Genomic DNA, 21,766 nt, shown 5'->3' on the forward strand with positions numbered 1-21,766 from the left:
ACTGGATTAAACCTGACAGAAAGTTTATCCCCAGCTTTGAGAAATGGTTGAACTTGATCTAAACCAGGTTGTATTTATCTGGATTTGTCAACTCTAAACCTACTCTGAAACTCAGAGTTTGTTCAATTAACTTTATGCAACAGGCATCAGTTATATATTTTGTTGTTTTGTTTCCAATAATATTAAAATCCAGATTAATCACCTATTAAAGTGTTACGGACTGTGTCAATGACATTTTATCCACACTACTCTTGATTTCCGTAGAAAGTCGCTTTAATATAATATATTTTATTAAACAGATGAGCAACTGTTTGGATAGGCCTACAGTTATCAACAGAAAACAAATCATTGTTATTCAGCACAACACGGTTAGTCTTAGTGTTTGAGTTGCTTCAAGTAACGTTTTTATCATGGCTCAGAGACAACACTTTTGTCAAGCGGCTATAAGAATAATCAAAGAGAGCTTTCGCCATCATACAATAGCTATATTTTAAAATTAATTGCATGTCATTTAGCAACAATCATTTAGTCATCCGGTTTTTATTAATATGATATTCTAATATTGATCTAGATTACTGCAAAGTTCAATAAGTCTCACACCAGCCACAGAGTGAATGGACAATAACTTTGACATAACTTTCAACACACACAAATGTATTTAGTAGGCCTATGATTGTTTAAAGCATGTAGCACTGTGTTAAACCATATACTCAATGAAGTGGCCGACTGCAGCATAAGCAGAATAAAAGCCCTGAGACCGGTGTTTCGCACAGGTCTCGCATTAGCATTCGCTTATTTATGAATATGATTTCTGCCCAAGTCGGCTGTGAAGGAGAAGAGTCAAGACTACAACTCCCATGATTCCACGCTCATTAACGATGTCTTCAAGCCACGCCTTTATGAATATGAGTGACCTCAGGCGGCAAAACTTACATACTGTGCCTTTAAATGAAGACAAAATTAGCTGAAATATAAATGTAAAACTGGATTATAAAGTTTGTACACACACTTTGATGTTGGCTTTAGAAAGCCAGATCATTTAAAGTAGTTTTAACTAGACAGACAGACAGGTAAGTAGATAGATAGATAGATAGATAGATAGATAGATAGATAGATAGATAGATAGATAGATAGATAGATAGATAGATAGATAGATAGATAGATAGATAGATAGATAGATAGATAGATAGATAGACAGACAGACAAGCCTTTTGTTGTTGTCTGTATTCAACGCAGGGATTTTAAGGTACGCAGTACAATTCTGCTTTAATGCCTATGTTAAATGTTTTTGAAACCCTGCTACTGTGAAGAAACGGGATTGTGTAGTGTCGCAAAATATCGCGAGAGTCAGGAGACCTAGCAGCGCAAATAGCGCAAGCATGGCGGCGCCCTGTGATTACAAACACGACGCGCGAGTTTCTGCTGACTGTGGGTTCAACGCAGTGCGTTTCTATTAGAGATGCTCTGAAACTGTCATCTGATCTCAGCAATAAAAGTACACTGATTTGTACGACCCAGAGCACAAGATACGTCTGACACGAATTACAGAAACAACAGGTAAAGTGACTCTTTGGCTGGACGAGTCTAAATGCTGTTGTCATAATTTTAAGAATGTATATTCGATTTATGAGAACAGTAACGTTACATGCCTACATATCTAACATGAGAGAGAGAGAGAGAGAGAGAGAGAGAGAGAGAGAGACCCTATTAAAATAACATCACATTTGCTTGTAATTATATGTGGTTCTTTTTAGGATTTTGTAGTAAGCTTAGTTGATATTATAAACAGAAAACTGTAACTGGAGATTACCAGAAGTCGCTGCCTGAACACTTTTCATTAAAGTTTATGCATGATAAATCAATTGTAAAGTTGAAGGAATCCTAAGGTAACGTTAGTTCCTCTTTAAACTTTGATATTGGATAAGAAAAACTATAGTTTCCGTGAGTATTTATGGGTTTCATAAATGAGATTAAATAAAATGTGAATCGTTAAGCAGGGATATGGGAATCTCCTTTTACTGTTTTCTAATATAAAATACAGTTAACAACAAAATTACAGTATTTTGATATTTATTATAGTCAGATATCTGAATGTATAAGCTTATAATTGAGTTTAACTCTCACAGCCTCTGTATATTAACTCAATGACATGTTCCCCAGGCCAGTGGACATCGATTTGCCCTTTGAAGACAGCATGTCAGGTGCAGGTCAAAGCAGTGATGGTTGTGCGGGACAGGACGCAGAGGCTGATGGAGAACCTCCTCACGAGGCTCCGCTTCAGCAAGGGGTGGAAGAAGAAGAGGAGGCACCATCAGCAGCGAAGCAGCCTCGACTGGAGCAGGACAATGTGGCTCTTGATCTACTCCTGGTACAGGCGCCGGTGGTGCCCTCAGCGGAGACATGTGGGAGCCCAGGTGCTGCTGGGAGCCTAAAGGAAGGTGAGGCCATTTGCACAAGTACAAAACTTCGGATTTACAGCATCCTGTTTGGCACAATGTCAGTATGCCCTTCTGATGTTTTAATATGTGATGATCTAAACTCCATATGTGGTTCTCTTACTGCCATCTTTAAATAATTACATGGCTATTGTCCTTTAGTCTTTCACATGCATCCAATTTTATAGTTAAGCAGCTCGCCGTAAGTGAACTGTTGGTTCCTTTTTATAATTTTGGATATGTGGTTATTTTTCTTGGATCTGAAATGCGATGTGGTTCACTTTTCTCGTGGTTCATCACATGTGAATGCCATTAAATGTTGTTCATTTGTCCAAAATAAGTGCCTTTAATCACAGATAGCCAAGTAGCTTCAAGTCAGTTTTATTTGAATTGCAGTTAATATTGATTTAAAGCAGAACATACATAGAAGATACATAGTGAACAAGCCATGGTCTGTGGCATAAATGTTTAGAATATAATTTTATTCAGTTGGTACTTTTAAAGATATGTTTAACCAGAGTTATTAGGGAAATTAGATCTTAGATCTTTTTTAATGAGTTAAAATTTTGCTTATGTGAGTTGTGAATAAATTAAATTACCAATATTTTAAGGGTTTAAATTAGTAAAATAAAAATAAATTAAGTTTGGATAACAGATACTTGACACATCTGATAATATTGTTGCAACAAAATGTGCATTCTGTATTTTAAAGGGTTAGTTCACCCAAAAATAATCCCATAATTTACTCAACCTCAAGCCATCCTAGGTGTATATGACTTTCCTCTTTCAGACAAACACAATCAGAGTTATAATTTATGATAAAACAATATCCTGGCTCTTCCAAGCTTTATAATGGGAGTGAATGCTACCAATTAATTTTTCTTATTTTTGGGTTAACAAACAAACTTTAATTCAAATACTTTCTGTTCATATTAAATATATGAAGGAATAGTTCAGTCAAAAACAAAATGTTACATAAAATCATGACATTTCAAACCTGTATGACTTTATGAAACATACTCTTTTCCATGTAATCACAATGAATAAGGAACCAGACATAAATCCTCTATACTTCGCGAAAACGAAGAACGAAAAAAAAAGTTAATTTCAGGACTTCAAAACAGCTGGCTAAAGCTAACTTTTCCCACTCTTAAGCAGTCTCGAACTCCCATTGGTCCATTGCGATTATGTTTGGTAGGTTTGGCTCTGAGGCTCCGCCCTCTTTTATGTGAAAATCTGATAGTTTTTTTTCTTCTGTAAAGCAGTTTAATACTGTAAAGCTGTTTGGTTTAAAGCATTCAATTGTATAAAGTGCTATAAATAAACAAGATGTGACTTTACTGGAGGGTCGAATTGCAGAGCTCGTGCAAACATTCACATCTATATGATCAGATACTTTCTTAACTACTGGTTTCACATCACTGTCACTTGTTTTTTATTTTGTGTGTTTATTCACCCAGCACATTTTACCATTTAAACGCCTCTCAGCAGCGTGGGCGATGTTAGGATGTTCGCTAACAGTGTGCCGCTTTTTTTTTTACCCAAAATCGAAGAATGAAAAGAACTTGGCCGTGAGTACATACACGTCATAGGGACAAATTTTCTGATGCTTTTTGAAAGGTTGAAATCCTTAATCCACATTCATTGTAATTGTGACAGGATGGTCACAAGTTCATCCACACCAAACTCGCTCATGTCTTTATGGTCCTTGCATTGTGCCCTGTTGCGCAGTCATGTTGGAACAGGAAGGGGCCATCCTGAAATTGTTCCCACAAAGTTGGGAGCATGAAATTGTCTTGGTGTCTTGGTATGCTGAAACATTAAAAGGTCCTTTCACTGGAGCTTAAACCCCTGAAAAACAACCCCACACCATAATCCCCCCTCCACCAAACTTTACAATTGGCATAATGGAGTCAGGCAAGTACCCTTCTCCTGGCTACTGCCAAACCCAGACTCGTTCTCTGGATTGCCAGACAGAGAAGCGTGAGTTTGGAGGTCTGTAGCTATTGACTTCTGTGCACTGTGACCCTCAACATACACTAACCCCGCTCTGCTATTTTACATGGCCTGAGTTGCTGTTTTTCCCAATTGCTTCCACTTTGTTATAATACCACTAACAGTTGAGCGTGGAATATTTAGTAGTGAGGAAATTTCACGAATGGACTTATTGCTCAGGTGGCAACCTATCACTGTACCACGCTTGAGTTCACTGAGCTCCTGAGAGCGACCCATTCCTTCACAAATGTTTGTAGAAGCGTCTGCATGCCTAGTGCTTGATTTATACACCTGTGGCCATGGAAGATATTGGAACACCTGAATTCAATGATTTGGAGGGGTGTCCCAATACTTTTGGCAATATAGTGTCTTTTGCACCAATTTCTCAGGAAGTGACAGTTTTCTTAAACAAAAGGGGACAAAAACTCTGCCTTATAAATGTTTTATGCGATATTACAATTTTGTCTTAAATTCAGATGAAAAATTCAGATGAAAACAAAGCTCATGGTAATTTGATTCTGTCAGTTGCCTGTCATCACACTGATGAAACAGAACGTGCTGTGGGACCAGAGGAAATTGAAGGAGACGTGGAATGGCATCAAAACGGAGCAGAGACCGGAGAAACACTCGGACGGACTGAGGAGGACGGAGCAGATGAGTCTGAGAAGGAGAGTCCGGAAGACAACTCTGCTGAGCAGCACTAGTAAGTGTACAGTCATCTTAAGCTGTTGTGAAAGGGAACATGGTGTGAACAAATGCGTTGTGACGGTTGCAGTGGAACAGGGATATTTTCAGCTAACCCATTGTGTGGCGGCTCAATGCTGTCTTTTTGCTGTGTCCTCAGTCAATGCCTCAACTTTAGTCAGAACCCTCAGATGCTGACGGGCTCCTGGGCCGAATACGCCCACATCGCTGAGAATTACCTCAGAGGCTGCAAATGGTGATAACCGATAAAAGCAACACGCTTATGATGGCTGTGTTGTGTAAACTGTATCACAGTATTTGTCTTTCTTTGATGCGTCTCTGCAGGGCTCCAGATGGTTCCTGCATCGTTTCAAACAGCGCTGATAACGTTCTTCGTGTGTATAACCTCCCGCCTGAGCTGTACAACGGCCGCTGGGACATGCTTTCTGAGATGGTCAGCCTCTTCCAGATCTTCTTTTCATATTTACTATGTACCTGTAGAAGTAAATATACTTACTGATTTTGGCCAGTGTTCAAAATGTTAAATGTCTCATGACCAGTGTTTGGTGTATTGCATTAAAAGCATTTGAGAGTTACGCAATCAAATTACTTTTTCATGTAACTAGTAAAGTAATGCATTGCTTTTAAATTTACAACACAATATCTGAGTTAGTATTTCAAATAAGTGACAAATAAGATAATTGACTGACTCTCTTGTCTCCATGTTGAGAGAAATTGTGTGTAAGTGCGGAGACGTTGTGTTAATATGATGGTCATTATAGTTCTAGACTAAATGTGAGCATGCACTTGCTTAACTTACTTGCGCAAAAGGACATTAAGTATTCCTTAAATTGAATAAAAACATGAATGCAAAATTTAGTTAAACATTTCAAGGAGCAGTTTATTTAATGTAAACAGGATAAATTTGCTCTTTTTGAGCGGCGTTGATACTTAAAATCTGTCCCGGCCACTGCTACTTTATTACAAGAGTTCCTCACTGAACCAGGGGCAATAATCATTTTACCTAATAATAACATAAAAATGTTTATTATAATTATAACGCTTTTTATTATAATAAAATTATTATTATAACGCTGTGTAGCGTTATAAGCATATAATAAATGAATTGCTAATTACAACATTATAATAAAAATGTAAAGGCTGTACAAATGCTAGAAATCATCAATATAAATACATGTGAATCGGTTTTACTGCACATTTTTTGTATCTATAATTTTTATGTTGATTTTGTCACTTGGCTGTTTCCTTATAAAGGTCCAGAAATTTTTCGTCAGGTATCTTTTTGAATAATATGATGTCATTACTTTGCTGTCTTGCCCCAGCCAATCGCTGCATTGCTTACTTTGAAAGCCTTGAGTCATCATCTTTATTTTTACTTTGCGTATAAACCCTTGATATATAAACATTCTGGTTTGGTTAATAGACATTTTAAAATCCTGTACACAATTGAATAGGCTCAAAATGCTGTTGCTTCTGTTTGTGTCCACTCAGAGTCCAGTGCTGAAGATGGCAGAAGGAGACACCATCTATGACTACTGCTGGTTCCCTAAAATGACCTCCACGGACCCTGAAACATGCTTGTGAGTGTACATAAAGTGTGTGTGTGTATGTCTATACACTACTGTTCAAGAGTTTGGGGTCTGCAAGATGTCTTCAATGTCACATGATCCTTCAGAAATCATTCTAATAAGATGACTTTGCTGCTGGTAAGTCTCATTTCAAAACCGTTTTAGAAAAAGGACTCGGGCCGAGTGGAATAACAAACTTGTAGCCAATCCAAGAAGTCCTCGCTGCAGCCTGTAGTACGATGACGTTCTGGATCAGATCCAACACGTACTGTGGTTTCATTCACAATTCGATGACGTCATATACGCATGCGCAGTAGAGTTTGAATGCACAGTTCAGAGTTTTGCTGGATAGATAAATACTCAAACCGCTCGAGCAAAAATAATGATTAATAACATGCTCACGCCATCAGGACACGTTTTGCATTTTCCCTTGAATGTGTAGGCTACTGGTATTTTAAGTTCTTTACAGATCGTGTTGCATTGTACCTTGAGGATAAACATTACAGAGACAATTACTTGAATAATTTTTCCTTCCATTCAACAGCAAATATGACCAGAATATATTAAAATTTTAACTGTTTTGCATGCATGTACAGCAAAACTAGGATAATTTAAGTAATCACATTTATGAAAAGATGATTTATTCATCTATAATTACTATAAAATACTATTTATCAGTAATACAACTACACAGGTTAGAACATCATCTATATACAATATTGATCATACATGTCACTTAAGACCAGCGCATACGCATTAACGCTAACCCAGAGATCGGTATGACGTCGCCATCACGATCCACCATCCAGTACGTATTGGATCTGATCCAGCTACGTCATCGTGCTGCAGGCTGCAGCGAGGGGTGTCTCAGCCAATCAGCAGGTAAGGGGCGTCTACTATTGATGGTGAGAAGAGCGTTCGCTCTCGCTCTGTGCATGTCATTATTCAAAACACACGAGTCACACATGACGGACATTAGTCGAGAACTAGCCTAATATATGCTGCTTGACTATGCTCGTGTGTCATGTTCGCTTGTTAGTCCATTTGTGATCATATTGGCGCTCACTTCAGTGATGATAAAGACCCGTTCATTTCCACACCGTATGGAGCATCTAAATCTCCTCACTGTGTGCTTCAAGCATCAGCTCACACAATGTCTCAGACAATTAAGATACTATACTCCTAATATATGTTTGCTTACTCTTTTCATGATCTATATAACCCTTATCTGTTCATAATTGTAATATGGCGTTAGCTGGACTGTCGGCTCGTGCTATGGAGTTGTTCATGAGAACAGTTTGTGATTTTGTGATCGCTATGACTCTAATCTTGTCATAATTGTAATATGTCGTTAGCTGGACTGTGTGCTTGTGTACTATCGAGTTGTTCATGAGAATGCTGTAATTCTAATCTTGTCATAATTGTAATATGTTCGTTAGTTGGACTGTCTTGCTCGTGTACTATCGAGTTGTTCACAAGAACGGTTTGTGTTTTTGTGATAGAAGGGAAGACTTTTTCATTGAATATTCGACCTGGATTAGATACACACAGATTCTGCCATAGCCGTTGATGCCTCTGGGTTACGTATGTGTGGGGCGGCGCTATCAAAATATGGGCGAGACCCTTTTGGGGGTAGGGGCATGTTTGTTTTGGTGATTTGAAATGTCAACAACGGTTACCAGATAGCACTTACCCCACCTTTAAGAAACATTTTTTGTTATTATGACGGCTATGCTGCTTAATATTTTTGTGGAAACTGTGATGCACTTTTTAAAAATTCTTTTGTAATATTTTTTTTGTTGTTGTTGTCACATTTGATTATTTGTTATTAAAAGAAAAAAAGCTTACCCCAAACTTTTGAATGGAAGTGTATATATTTAAAACATATTTGTTTTTGTACTGAAAACTGTGTTTGCTGGGCGGTTTGAAACCCTCATTAATAGCGGTAATTTAGTATTTATCTCAACAGTTGTTTTGAAAGCTAGTAAGCAAAAGATAAAGCAGAATAAACCGAGCGCTATTATCCATCCAGCAGTGCAAATGACAAAGTCAGACTCGTGTAGCGGTTGTGCCAAAATTGAAATGCAATATGCGTATGGTTTATTCTGTGGAGAATAATTGTGTTTGGCTTCCCATTCAGCTCATAACAAAAATGAAACAAAATGATCCAGAGGAGGATCAGAAGAAGCTTTTTTCCAATATTGCTTGTGCTTTTCACTTTACAAAAACGACATTGATAGATACTAGTACAGACTAATGTAATGTATTCATGAAAAGATTAGACAAATGTTTTAAAGGGACATTCTTTGATTCTCTATCCACTCTGTTTACAAAACTGTATTTTTCTAAAATTGGACCATTTGGACTTGACCAATATTTGGACCATTTGGATGAATCAAATGGTCAGGTTTCATTCACTGATTAGCAGTCACATTTTACAATCTCCATTGTCTGGTTTACAAAGTGACCCAGTTAATTCTTTCCAGAGACATGGCACGCCTTTAAAGAGATTGAGTTTTAATTAAGCTGCTATTGTTCCAGATCAGCGTTGCTGTGTTTCTCTTCTGTTATGATCAGTGCTGATGAGCCTTGTCTCCTCCTCTGGTGGAGATTGTTGGATTCTACCCAGAATGTAAATTTCAAGGCTTGGATTTATTGTGGCAGCTCACATTTCCTGTACTTTCTGCGAAACCCTCTGGAGGGAGTGAGTGGTTTTGATTGTCCTATTTATAAAACTGTTAGTTCTGGCTCTAAAATGTTACACGTTATTGCACTGTGCGTAACAACATCCCTTAAGCTACATTTACCAAGTTAAAGTCATTTTATCTGTATCTTTTATCTATTATAGAGAGAGAGAGAGAGAGAGAGAGAGAGACAGAGAGAGAGAGACAGAGAGAGAGAGACAGAGAGAGACAGAGAGAGAGAGACAGAGAGAGAGAGAGACAGACAGACAGACAGACAAATAGATAAATAACCAGATAGATAAATAGACGGACGGACAGATAGATAGATAGATAACAGGATGGATGGATGGATGGATGGATGGATAGATGGATAGATAGATAGATAGATAGATAGATAGATAGATAGATAGATAGATAGATAGATAGATAGATAGATAGATAGATAGATAGATAGATAGATAGATAGATAACAGGATTGATGGATGGATGGATGGACGGACGGACGGATGGATGGATAGATAGATAGATAAATCACAGGATTGATGGACGGACGGACGGACGGACGGACGGACGGACGGACGGATAGATAGATAGATAGATAGATAGATAGATAGATAGATAGATAGATAGATAGATAGATAGATAACAGGATTGATGGATGGATGGACGGACGGACGGATGGATGGATAGATAGATAGATAAATCACAGGATTGATGGACGGACGGACGGACGGACGGACGGACGGACGGACGGACGGACGGACGGACGGACGGACGGACGGACGGATGGATGGATAGATAGATAGATAGATAGATAGATAGATAGATAGATAGATAGATAGATAGATAGATAGATAGATAGATAGATAGATAGATAGATAGATAGATAGATAGATAGATAGATAACAGGATTGATGGATGACGGACGGACAGATAGATAGATACCTTAGAAGAAAGAATCTGTCTGTCTGTGTTAGGGTTTGCAGAAAATAGTGCTGAAAATGTTAATGGAGGAAGTAAGTGGTCTCTTATTCTTCCTCTCCAGTTCTCTGTTGCTCCTGCTCTCGTTTAATGATGTTGCTCTTTGATGGTTATGTTTTTTGTTGGACGAAAGGCAATGGAACAGAAATCGGTCCAAATCAATGCCAGTCGTCATGGATAACTGCGGCAGGTTGCTAACGAGCTCTCGTTAACTCTGGCATGTGCTGTTTCACCCACACGCAGCATCAGTTCTGATCAAACGTTATTTTGGGATTACAGAATCCGCCCCGCAGCGACTGAAAATGACACAGGAAAGGGAGGAACGACAAGTCGTGGGTCAAGGACGAAACTGTAAACTTCATAAAGATGAAGAGGATGAGGTTAAACATGTCAGATGAGACATGCTCAGTAACAGTTTGTCATCTTTTATCTGGTCTTAGTGATATTGTTTACAGATATTTTTCTGAAGCATTGTGAAACCCAGCAGTTTTTGAGCATTCCTCCTCCAGGCATGCGTAGAGTAATGTCCTGACTGCTGTCGTTGGCTTGAAGGTCCACAGGGGTTGATCATTAACTCTGACTTATGATTGGCTGTTTCCTCCAGGCAGGGGAGGTGCTTAGTATTCATGTCATTTACTTCCTCCATCGCGATTCAAGTCATTTGGTGCAGTTTCTCATTATTCACTTTTAAACTGTTGCCCTCCTGTTGAGACAGAACGTCAGATCTGTACTTAAGGGAATGGATCTCCCCAAAATAAAACTTCTAAAATTATTTACTCTTGTTGTTCCAAACTCATATGGCATTATTCTGTTAATAGTGTAGTGAAAGGTAAAGCACAGCTCGCACAGAATTCACTTTCAAATCAATCAGCTTTCTGTGGCTCAGCACAGTGAATTTGCATAACCACCTTAAAAGGGTTAAATAAATACAAAGATTTTAACTTGTCACTTATAATGTTAATAAAGTTTTTTCCCCCCATAAAAACACATACATAGTTTCAGTTTATTAGAGGACAACCTAGCCTGACGTGGTCATACTAAATTCTAGTCAGAATATGAGTCTGAAACTGCTCCATTGGGCTGTGATTATGGGGCGTGTTTCAACCCAACCAGGAAAGACCTCAATTGAATAGACCGACAACCAATCAGAGCAACGAAGCGATGCGTTGTCAAATGTCAACAGAGCTCAACTGCACTGTGTTGCCAAGTCCGCTTTTTTCCCCCGCGGGTTGTTTTCTATGTCCGCGGGTTGAAGCGACTATTATGTGATATAGACCCATGAGTGCGAGTTTTAGCAGGCAACCTTGCCAAAATAACACACATTTTACCCCCAAATGCCATTTTTTCCCCGGAGAACCCCCCGAGAAGCTATTGTTTAGGGCTAGTAGTTGGCGGGTTTTGTTGTAAAAACTTGGCAACCCTGTCTGCACGCGCGCTGAAATACACAATCTTTGCTGGTGTTGTAAAAAAATAAAATAATTTAATGATACACAGAGTACTTACCCAACATGATCATCATTTTTAATATAAATTTAAAGTTTAAAATTTATGTTCATTATTATTGTAATGTTGCTACAAGTGCTTTGAGACATGAGACAATTTAACGCTGTCTCGTCTCGTGACACTTTACAGACTCTGCTGTGCGCGTTTGTGTGTTTTGAAGGAGGCGTGGCTTTTGAGACGCTTTGAAGGGAGGGTGGGATCTTATGCTTTCAAAGCTAGCTTGCTATTACTAGCCACTCAGAAATTGCCTACCCTTAAAGCTCCACTGTGTGATATTTTCCTCCATCTAGCGGTGTAAAGGTATATGACAATCCAGTGAATATTAGTTTCTGTTCCGCTCAATTCTGATTTCGTTTTAACTCCTACGGTGGCCGATTTAGTCCAAGATTAACATGGCTTCCAGTTCGACCTCGCCCACGAGTTTCAAAGAGTGAGTGTTAAAACGTGAAAGGCGAAGCTTGAATTTATGGGTATGTCCCTCTTTGGCTAATGTACTTTCAAGATGGAGGGGCAACATGGCGACCGGCATTCGAACCTCTCACCCGTATGTATTTTCAATGGCATATTATAAACTTACGAGAATACTTTATTACTTGAAAGAAGTAAATATACATTAACGAGAACATATATTTTTGAAAGAACTAAGTGTTTTTAGCAAAGAATAAACAAAAAAAAAGTTACACAGTGTAGGTTTAAAGAATGTTTTAATGGCAAATTTGATGTCTCATGACCCCTTTAAACATGAGCAAAACCTGTGTGGGAAACTTTTTCATCCTCATGCAAATCTCCCCAACCGGAATCCTTTTGCAATTACTGGATTTCGTCTGAAATTTCACAGAGCAATGGCAAATATGACCGCACCTTAAGAGCCAGATTTACTAAACAGGGAAAATTAGCGTGAGAGTGTAATTTCACAAAAGCGCCGATGAGAGTGGAAAGTGCTTGTGATCTTCTGACGAAGCCCAAATTAAAGAACAGACTAGCCGGATCATTTCCATAATGACCAACTCAACCTACCAAGAGCAGTGCAAAATAGCGTCTGGTTTAAGACATGCTTTTTTTGGACTGTAAATAATGGCGCAAACACCAGTAAATTGATGAGCACAAACCTTAGTAAATCACCTCGCATGATTCATTTAAATACTCTGAAAGGGAAACTCTTTCAAGTGCATGTTCAATAAGGTCAGCCGCAAAAACAACCCTGTCCACACATTTTCAGCGCTAATTTCTCACTGCGTGTTTAGTAAATCCTGACAGTAGTTCTTTAAAGCTACACTGTGTAACTTTTTTAGTTTATTCTTTGCTAAAAACACTTGACACACTCAAAAATATGTGCTCATTAATGTATATTACTTCTTTCAAGTAATAAAGTATTCTCGTAAGTTTATAATATGCCATTGAAAATACATACGGGTGAGGGGTTCGAATGCCGGTCGCTATGTTGCCCCTCCATCTTGAAAGTACATTAGCCAAAGAGGGACATACCCATACATTCAAGCTTTGCCTTTCACGTTTTAACACTCGATGGCACTCATGGACGAGGTCGAACTGGAAGCCATGTTAATCTTGGACTAAATCAGCCACCGTAGGAGTTAAAACAGGAACTAATAGGAGGAGGAACAGAAACTAATATTTACTGGATTGTCATATACCTTTACACCGCTAGATGGGGGAAAATATCACACAGTGTAGCTTTAACGCCAAAAGAGGGTTTGCGCAGGCTGGGAGTAAATCTGGCCCTAAGAGTGTGAGCAAAATATCCATGTGGCTCGCTGATAATTTTCCAAGTGCTTCAATCGAATTTGGTGAAATTATTATTCTGATAATTTCACAGTTTTACAGTAAAATCAGAGCGGTTATTCATATTCATAAGAGTAAGTTTCCATGCAGTAACTTGCCTTGTTTTGCTACTGTACGTCCTTAAGTGAAGATATGGTTTATAAATAGCTCAAGATCTTTAATTTATGTAATAAAATGTTTCATTTATATATCATTTATGTATATATAGTTTTTATTGTCCCTTATCAATGCCAAGGATTTATACTAATATTATGCAAAACATTTTGCCTAGGGAGTTTCCAATCTTTTTGAGTGCTCGTACTTATATGCCTAAAGTCTTTTATCCTGGCGGTAGTCGTCATCTATCACGTCAAATTGTCTTCATTTGTTAGATTCCCTAATGTGAATGGGTCTTTTGTGTTGTCGTTTTGAATGAAAGCCAGACTGATTAATTAGTGATATTGCAGTCTCTTGTTGTTTTGAAAAAAAGTTTTTAGATTTTGGAGTATATTTCTGTAACATGCAGCATGTTTCAGTGTTCCCTAATTTTTTCGCTCTCCCCTACAGCATTGCCAGCAGTAGCCGGGACAACCCGGTCCACATATGGGACGCTTTCTACGGGGACCTCCGCGCATCTTTTCGACCCTACAACCACCTGGATGAGCTGACAGCGGCCCATTCCCTGTGCTTCTCACCCGACGGCTCTCAGCTCTACTGCGGCTTTGATAAAATGGTCCGGGTCTTCTACACCGACCGTCCTGGGAGAGACTGCGAGGAGAGGCCCACCATGGGTGAGGGTCCCTCTCACAGACGAATAACTGCTACATCAATCTCTCTCACTCTTCAAACGGTTTATAATCGAGGTCATTAAGACGGCTGTCTGGCTTGCATGGGTGTGGAATGCCTGTAATCCCATTTCAATCCTTTTTGTTTGTTTGTGTGAATTCATTCCAAACACATTCATGGCGGGGAACACATATTTGGCTTGATTAAGCTAACATGGCATGCACGGCTCTGATCTAGACAGTGGCTGTGGATATAATTATCTTAGCATGTTTGTAGTGTCTGACTCATTCACGTTGTTTCAACACTGCTTTTGTAATTATTGGTCTGGATGTAACACAAAAGCTCTTTGTGCAGACTGATGAGTGTTTGAAATATGCAGCCTATTATCTCATGATATAGTAAAATAGATGATATCTTTATATTCTGATTGGATGAGCCACATACGAATTATTGTGAAGTAGCTGATATACACAGCGTACACTACTGTTCAATAGTTTGGGGTAAAATTAAAAAAGAGAAAACAAAAAGATTCTTTAGATTCATTAATATTGTTACAAAATATTTCTATTTCCATTCAAAGCTGTTCTTTTGTACTTTTCAATCAAGTAGTTGGGTTACCATAATCAAGTAAAATCATATTCTCGTTAGACCCCTTTCTAACGTCCTTAATTATTCACCCTCATGGCGTTCCCAACCCGTAAGGCCTTCATTCATCTTCAGAAAACAAATTAAGATATTTTTTAAATCCAAGAGCTTTCCATCCCTCCTTTGACATCCACGATCACTTTATATGATGAACAGATTTAATTTAGGCTTTTATTCACATATAAACGTTAATCAACTCACACTTCAGTTGTGGTAAAAAGATGATCAAGCATGTTGAGAGAACCAATGAGGTTCATTCTCGTGTTACGCATCACGTTTGAGCTTCATCAAGAACCAATGAGGTTCATTCTCGTGTTACGCATCACGTTTGAGCTTCTGCAAGAACCAATGAGGTTCATTCTCGTGTTACGCATCACGTTTGAGCTTCTGCAAGAACCAATGAGGTTCATTCTCGTGTTACGCATCACGTTTGAGCTTCAGCAAGAACCAATGAGGTTCATTCTCGTGTTACGCATCACGTTTGAGCTTCAGCGAGAACCAATGAGGTTCATTCTCGTGTTACGCATCACGTTTGAGCTTCAACGAGAACCAATGAGGTTCATTCTCGTTACGCATCACGTTTGAGCTTCAGCAAGAACCAATGAGGTTCATTCTCGTTACGCATCACGTTTGAGCTTCAGCAAGAACCAATGAGGTTCATTCTCCTGTTACGCATCACGTTTGAGCTTCAGCAAGAACCAATGAGGTTCATTCTCGTGTTACGCATCACGTTTGAGCTTCAGCAAGAACCAATGAGGTTCATTCTCCTGTTACGCATCACGTTTGAGCTTCTACAGGAACCAGTGAGATTTGTTCTTGTGTCAAGCAGGTTCAGCTGAGCTTCTGTTTATGTTTGCGGATCAATGTTTATGTGAATAAAAGCCTAAATTCTATCTGTTTATTATATAAAGCGATCGAGTCTCTTCAGAAAACTTGGGACTAAACCACTCAATTCATATGGATTAGTTTTTGATCTCTTTATGAACTTTTGAAGTGTCATAGTGGTGGTTGTGTTCATGTGTTTTGAAGATGAACAAATGTATTACGGCTTTGGAACGATATGAGGAGAGAAATTAATGACAGAATTACAATTCTTGGGTGAACTAACCCTTTAAGGTCCTCTATGTCTGGACTTGTTTGGGACACGTTACTCTGTATTTTCTCATTACTCAATGATTCTTTATCGTTCTCTAATATGAAACCAAACAAATTACAAAACAACTTCTTGTTCCTGTTTTTCTTTCCACTCATTTTATACATCATTCTTCTTTCAAGTGAAGAAGCAGGGTCAGACTGGCATTATCTCCTGCATTGCCTTCAGTCCGTGCCAGTCCACGTACGCCTGTGGGTCATATTCTCGTTCAGCTGGCCTTTACTCTTGTGAGGACGGATCTCTGCTGGCTCTGCTTCCCACTCGACACAACGGAGGCCTTACACACCTGCTGTTCTCACCCAATGGCTATCACCTGTATACGGGCGGCCGCAAGGTCAGTGGGCTCATACGTGCGGTACTTCAGACCCTCACAGCTTTGTTTGCATCCATTAAATATAATGGGTATCAGATAAATCAGCCAATCGGAAGCACTGCTATTTGCTTGCATGTTTTGCAAACAGCCCGTTTCCGGCGCCGCGACTCCGATCTTTCAATTATTCATATTCTTGTGTAATCGAAGCGCCATCCTCAATAAACCCGTTTCTTCTGTGATACCCAGACATTTTTTATATTCCGATCTAATATGATTTCTGACCTGTAAGCTTGCCAGAATAATAATCTTACACTGTTTGTTAAAAGTGCCCTAGAATGATTTGAAACAATATGTTAAATTGTTCTCTGATATCTACACTGAGGGTATGTGGCTTATTTAAGGGCAAAAATGGTCCAGATACACTTTTACAGGTCCATTTACAACACTATAAATTGTCCCTAAAACACCGGATAGCATACGTGTTCTTTTCACAGGAAAGCTCTGATTGGGGGATTTAAATTTCTGAAATCTGGCAACCGCAAGCACGAACACTCTTCTTTCCCTCCTATAAAACCAAAACCAGTGTTTTTTGTTTTTATATTTAAACTACATTTTAGACTTGTCTTTTTTAGTCAACGATATTGCACGTTTATATAACGTTAGTCACAATGTAGGCTACGCAGTGACTGTGATGTACTCCTAATACAAGCAATGAAAAACATACTTAAGTTCTCAAAAATATAAATAAATATATTTTTTACAAAATGAATAGAAGGCTTGTCAAATGACTATCGTTTTAACTTATATGGTAGAAAAGGTTGAGGTTTGCTAGAAGGATCGAGTGAATGATCTGTAAGCAACGTATCTACGGTTTTAATACAAAATAATATTACCCTTTGTCATTAGACACACTATTTAGTTTTGTATGGTACTTGGTGTTTCCTATTGTTACTGTACTAGCATCTTGTGTTATCTTCTAGACAATGCGGTCTCTCTAAGAAACTTTCAATTTAATCAGAAATTGTTTAAACAGTCAATAAGTGGATAAATCACTACTTACTGCTTGCAGGAATACAGTTGCCACTTTTTTTCAGTTTAAGACGCTGAGCGAAGCTTGCTTGAAATGGGCCGAACAAACAAACGATTTTAAATCAAATTGTTGTGGCATCTGATTATAAACATCAACCACGACTGTTGACATTTTTCATCTGTGGGAAGGGTAGAAAAGTCCTCACGTCTCCTGCACAGCCTGGAACATGACGTGTGTCCAGAGTTGGCGTTTTTGCTATCCTTGAGTGTCGCTTGTTTATCTGCAGTCCTGATGATTCGCTTCGTCAGTTCCGGCTGACAATAAACATGTTTGGACAGATGCAAATGTTGGGGGCGTGCATATTAATGATCCCAGCGGTTGCATCACGGTTGGCCTTATGTTGAGAAGCACTTATTTTTCTATGGTGTTTTTCATGCATGAGATTTACATATGAAGGAGGACGCAATGGTGTTTGAGACTCACGGTATGTGATGTCCATGTACTGAACTCTTATTACTTCACTATGGCGAGGTTAATTCAATTTTTCATTCTAGGGCACCTTTAATAGGCCAGAGGAGAACTGGCACCCCGACTGAGTCTGGTTTCTCCCAAGGTTTATTTTTCTCCATCATGCCCTGCTGGAGTTTTGGTTCCTTGCCACTGTCGCCTTTGGCTTGGCTTGCTCAGTTGGGGACACTAAAATTATGATCCAAGTTATTCAACTAAATATCCAAATAAAATTTATGAATTAGGTCTTAATTAATTGTTTAAACTATAATACTGATCTGCAAACATTGTCACTATATGATACATTAAAATGAGCTGATAACATCACTGTTTTCTCCAGAACGACTGTACAGCCGAATCTAATTTTGTTGCAATATTGTCCTGTTTTGACACTGTGAAGCTGCTTTAAAACAGTCATCATTGTAAAAGCGCTATATAAATAAAGTTGATTGATTGAATTTAAATTCTCTAGCTAATAATATGTGTCTCTGCCTTCAGGACTCAGAGATCCTGTGCTGGGACCTGAGAAATCCAGGACATGTTTTGTTCTCCATGCACAGAACCGTCAATACCAACCAGCGCATCTACTTTGACATGGACCAGTAAGATCAAGATTTACTTGACTAAAAACGAATAATTAGACCCATTAAGTAATTAGACCCATTTATATTTTGCTCATGTTATGTTGACATTTGTGCGTCTGAATTAGATCAGGGCGATATCTGCTGAGCGGGGACACAGATGGTGTGGTGTCAGTGTGGGACACCCTCACAGCGCCACCTGATGGGAATGAGGAGACACTACAGCCACTGCTGCAGTTTCAGGCACACACAGATTGTGCTAATGGCATCAGGTACAAGGATCATCTTTTAAATAATATTGTAATTTAAAATAATGGTTTCTATTTGAATATATTTTAAAATGTAATGTATTCCTGTGATCAAGGCTGAAGTTTCTTCAGTGTCAAATAATCTTACAGAAATCATTTTCTTTGATCCTTGAAACTATTTCTTTGTAAATGTAACTTGATCAATTAATATCAATATCTCTGGATAAAAGCATTCATTTTTAAGTATTAATTTCTATAAATATTAGGAAAATCTTACTGACTCAAATATGAATGATAGTGTATATCCGGTCTGTCTGGGTTCGCAAAACCATTCAGGCTCGGAGGCAGCAAGTGACCATTATAGTTGTTGACTGCTAAAATAACTTCTCCATCTTCCCGCTGACACTCTACTCTGCAGGATGTAGTGACGCCTCACGTGCGCCCACTGTATGATGGCACTCCCAAAAAGTCTCTTTGCCATTTGCATAAAGTTTAAATTTGAACTTTGTTGCTTCGCTGGACATACCTCCATCCATTCGACAACGGTCACTGTCACTCATATAGCCTGAAATCGCCAGCTCTCTATTGAAGCGAATGGGATTGTGACGCTTTAAGTTGGTAAAATGGCAGTGGACTGGGCGGGATCAAGCGGCAACCTCCCGCGATCTCTCTTGAAGCCAATACGGAAGTGACTTAAACTGCAATTCCTCGGCTGGCCACTAGGGCCAGGCTCCAGAAGGGAGCAGAATCTCATTAAGCCCCATGTTAAAATGCCCAACTTTACAGCAGATTTTTTCTGCTGTCATTTCAACCACTAGCTGTCAAATATTACATACTGCACCTTTAATGAACACATCTGCTAAATAAATATGTAAATGACTAAATATTCCTAATTTAATTAATTAAAATGTTCCCCTTACTCTCTCATTTCTACAGTGTTCACCCTTCCATGCCATTGGTGGCTTCGTCCAGTGGTCAGCGCAAGTTCTGTTGGCCGTCTGACAGTGGGGACTCTGAGTCTGATTCAGACGATGGAAATGTGGTGTCAACAAACGACGTCCGTCAGGACAACGCTCTGGTGCTGTGGTGGGCCGGCCCATTGGCCTCAACCAATGAGAAGGTGCAGGAGGAGGAGCCAACAGTTATTGAAAGCTAGACCTTTTGATTGTAAAACTGCTCTCCAGTCAGACCCATAATCCACTGCCAAACCTATAATACTGATCGTTTTGGTGAAGAGATTGTAATTCTGCATTGATTTTATTGGTCCTTTTTTTTAATCCATTGCTAGATTTCCAAACCTCAATTTGTGAATGTCTAAAGGTCAAGACAAACCGAAATCCATTGAATTTAAACTGGTTCTGACAACAAATTGCAATTTAGATGACCTGGAAACATGTTCTGAAAATATGAATAATTCATTCATAGTTTTCCTTTTGTTTGGATGGCTCCTTAAATTGATGTTTACGTTGTGTTTACTACCAATGCTTTCAGGATCTGCCCTGTCGCTGCTGGAGTGTGACGCCTCTCAGGGTTGGGATTTAGCGGTGCAGCCTTTTCCCATTTGCATTGGGTTTGTTTTCCTTTCACCATGTAAAACCTGTTTTCAGGAAACACGTCGAGCCTTGTCTGGGACTAACTTTAAGGCCCTTCAGTGAAGACAGAACAGTTATTTCAGGAGCAGGTTTAATCCGTGCAAGAGATGATTCTGACTATGGGAAGGTCTTTGTATAATGGACGGAGATGGTTTATCTTATGTTAAATGTATCTAGAGCTACAGTGGGCAGCTGTGAATATATTTTGTAAGCCCGTAATCTGCTTTATGAATGTGGTTGGTTTCCTGCCTCTCAATGAGCCTTGTTGCTTTAGCTGAGGCTGCGCATTCCCTTTTATAACAACGTGTGTGTGTGTGTGTGTGTGTGTGTGTGTGTGTGTGTGTGTGGTGCGAGTGCGCGAGAGAGTCTTTTCATATTCTAATGTTAGCTGTCGTCTTGACACAATGGTGTGCATTTGTACAAATGTATACTTTTTATAGCTTTACCTGTTTATGTTCTGTATTTTACTCTTTAAAGCAGTGGGTTTAAATGTTAAATGTTTCAGGCTTGCCAAACATGCACTAGCCGAGTGCTGAATATCATATTACATCCACTGCTGAAAGCTTCATTTGTTGGTACAAATGCGCAACACACACCTTTTTTGTACAGTTCTCCTGGATTGTAAACCACCTCATTCAGGTCTGCTTGTGGTTCTTTCTGCTCAGAGGAACCATTTGCAACAGGTAGCTCGCAGTGGCTGAAAAGATTAATAAAATTCTTTACATAAAACAAAAAAATGTCACTGTCATTCTGTAATTAGTGGTGTTTGCAAAGGTAAGTTATTATTGCTCATGCTTTGAAGAAACATCTAACTCAATTATTAAAACTTAAACGCATACCTCGGGTCTTTACAGCGACCTGGGACACCATTCAGTATTCATGTTTTTAAGTTAGACATCCACCTCCTTAGTATTGCTCAATCAATTCATTATAAATTATAAGAATATAACCCGAAAAAAAATATTCGCTAACAACTTGAGGTGTGTAACAGTGTAAGAATATTTTTTTCTGTAAAAAAAAATAATAAATCATGTCTGTCATAGCAGTAGTTAACCCCGCCGGGTTTAAAGTTTGTCTCGCCCATCTCAGGAATTTGGGTATCAAAATAATTTGCGAACTTCCCAGTGGTAAACATGACAACAGAGGGCGTGGGCTATTTATAAATATCCTATTTATGATAATATCGATTAGGCTACACGTGAAGGCATCAGTGCCAGTTTATGTCATTTGTATTTTCATAATTACGACATGGCTTGAACGC

The 21,766-nt window shown here is 38.9% G+C and overlaps 1 protein-coding gene across 2 annotated transcripts; it reads left to right on the plus strand.

Moving 5' to 3' along the window:
• Positions 1 to 1,255: 1,255 nt before the first annotated feature.
• wrap53 (WD repeat containing, antisense to TP53) lies at positions 1,256 to 21,253 on the plus strand. Of its 2 annotated transcripts, none has more exons than XM_067446519.1 (11): positions 1,256 to 1,557; positions 2,161 to 2,438; positions 4,956 to 5,133; positions 5,275 to 5,370; positions 5,460 to 5,568; positions 6,627 to 6,715; positions 14,218 to 14,441; positions 16,357 to 16,568; positions 18,583 to 18,686; positions 18,794 to 18,937; positions 19,850 to 21,253. In XM_067446519.1, the coding sequence occupies exons 2-11, from the start codon at positions 2,195 to 2,197 to the stop codon at positions 20,067 to 20,069; spliced, it is 1,620 nt and encodes a 539-aa protein (XP_067302620.1). In that variant the 5' UTR covers positions 1,256 to 1,557; positions 2,161 to 2,194; the 3' UTR covers positions 20,070 to 21,253. The 2 variants fall into 2 exon arrangements, with proteins under 2 accessions (XP_067302620.1, XP_067302613.1); XM_067446512.1 differs by having other exon boundaries at positions 1,259 to 1,557; positions 4,920 to 5,133.
• Positions 21,254 to 21,766: the final 513 nt, after the last annotated feature.

Source organism: Pseudorasbora parva, chromosome 1 (assembly GCF_024679245.1).
Source record: "Pseudorasbora parva isolate DD20220531a chromosome 1, ASM2467924v1, whole genome shotgun sequence".
Classification (NCBI taxonomy): domain Eukaryota; kingdom Metazoa; phylum Chordata; class Actinopteri; order Cypriniformes; family Gobionidae; genus Pseudorasbora; species Pseudorasbora parva.

Bases quoted from the DNA above. Each gene is read 5' to 3' on its own strand.
- wrap53 (XM_067446512.1), top strand. From the start codon at position 2,195: ATGTCAGGTGCAGGTCAAAGCAGTGATGGTTGTGCGGGACAGGACGCA. The intron at 2,439-4,919 runs GTGAGGCCATTT...TGAAAAATTCAG, and splicing joins TGCTGGGAGCCTAAAGGAAG to ATGAAAACAAAGCTCATGGT. The intron at 5,371-5,459 runs GTGATAACCGAT...GCGTCTCTGCAG, and splicing joins TACCTCAGAGGCTGCAAATG to GGCTCCAGATGGTTCCTGCA.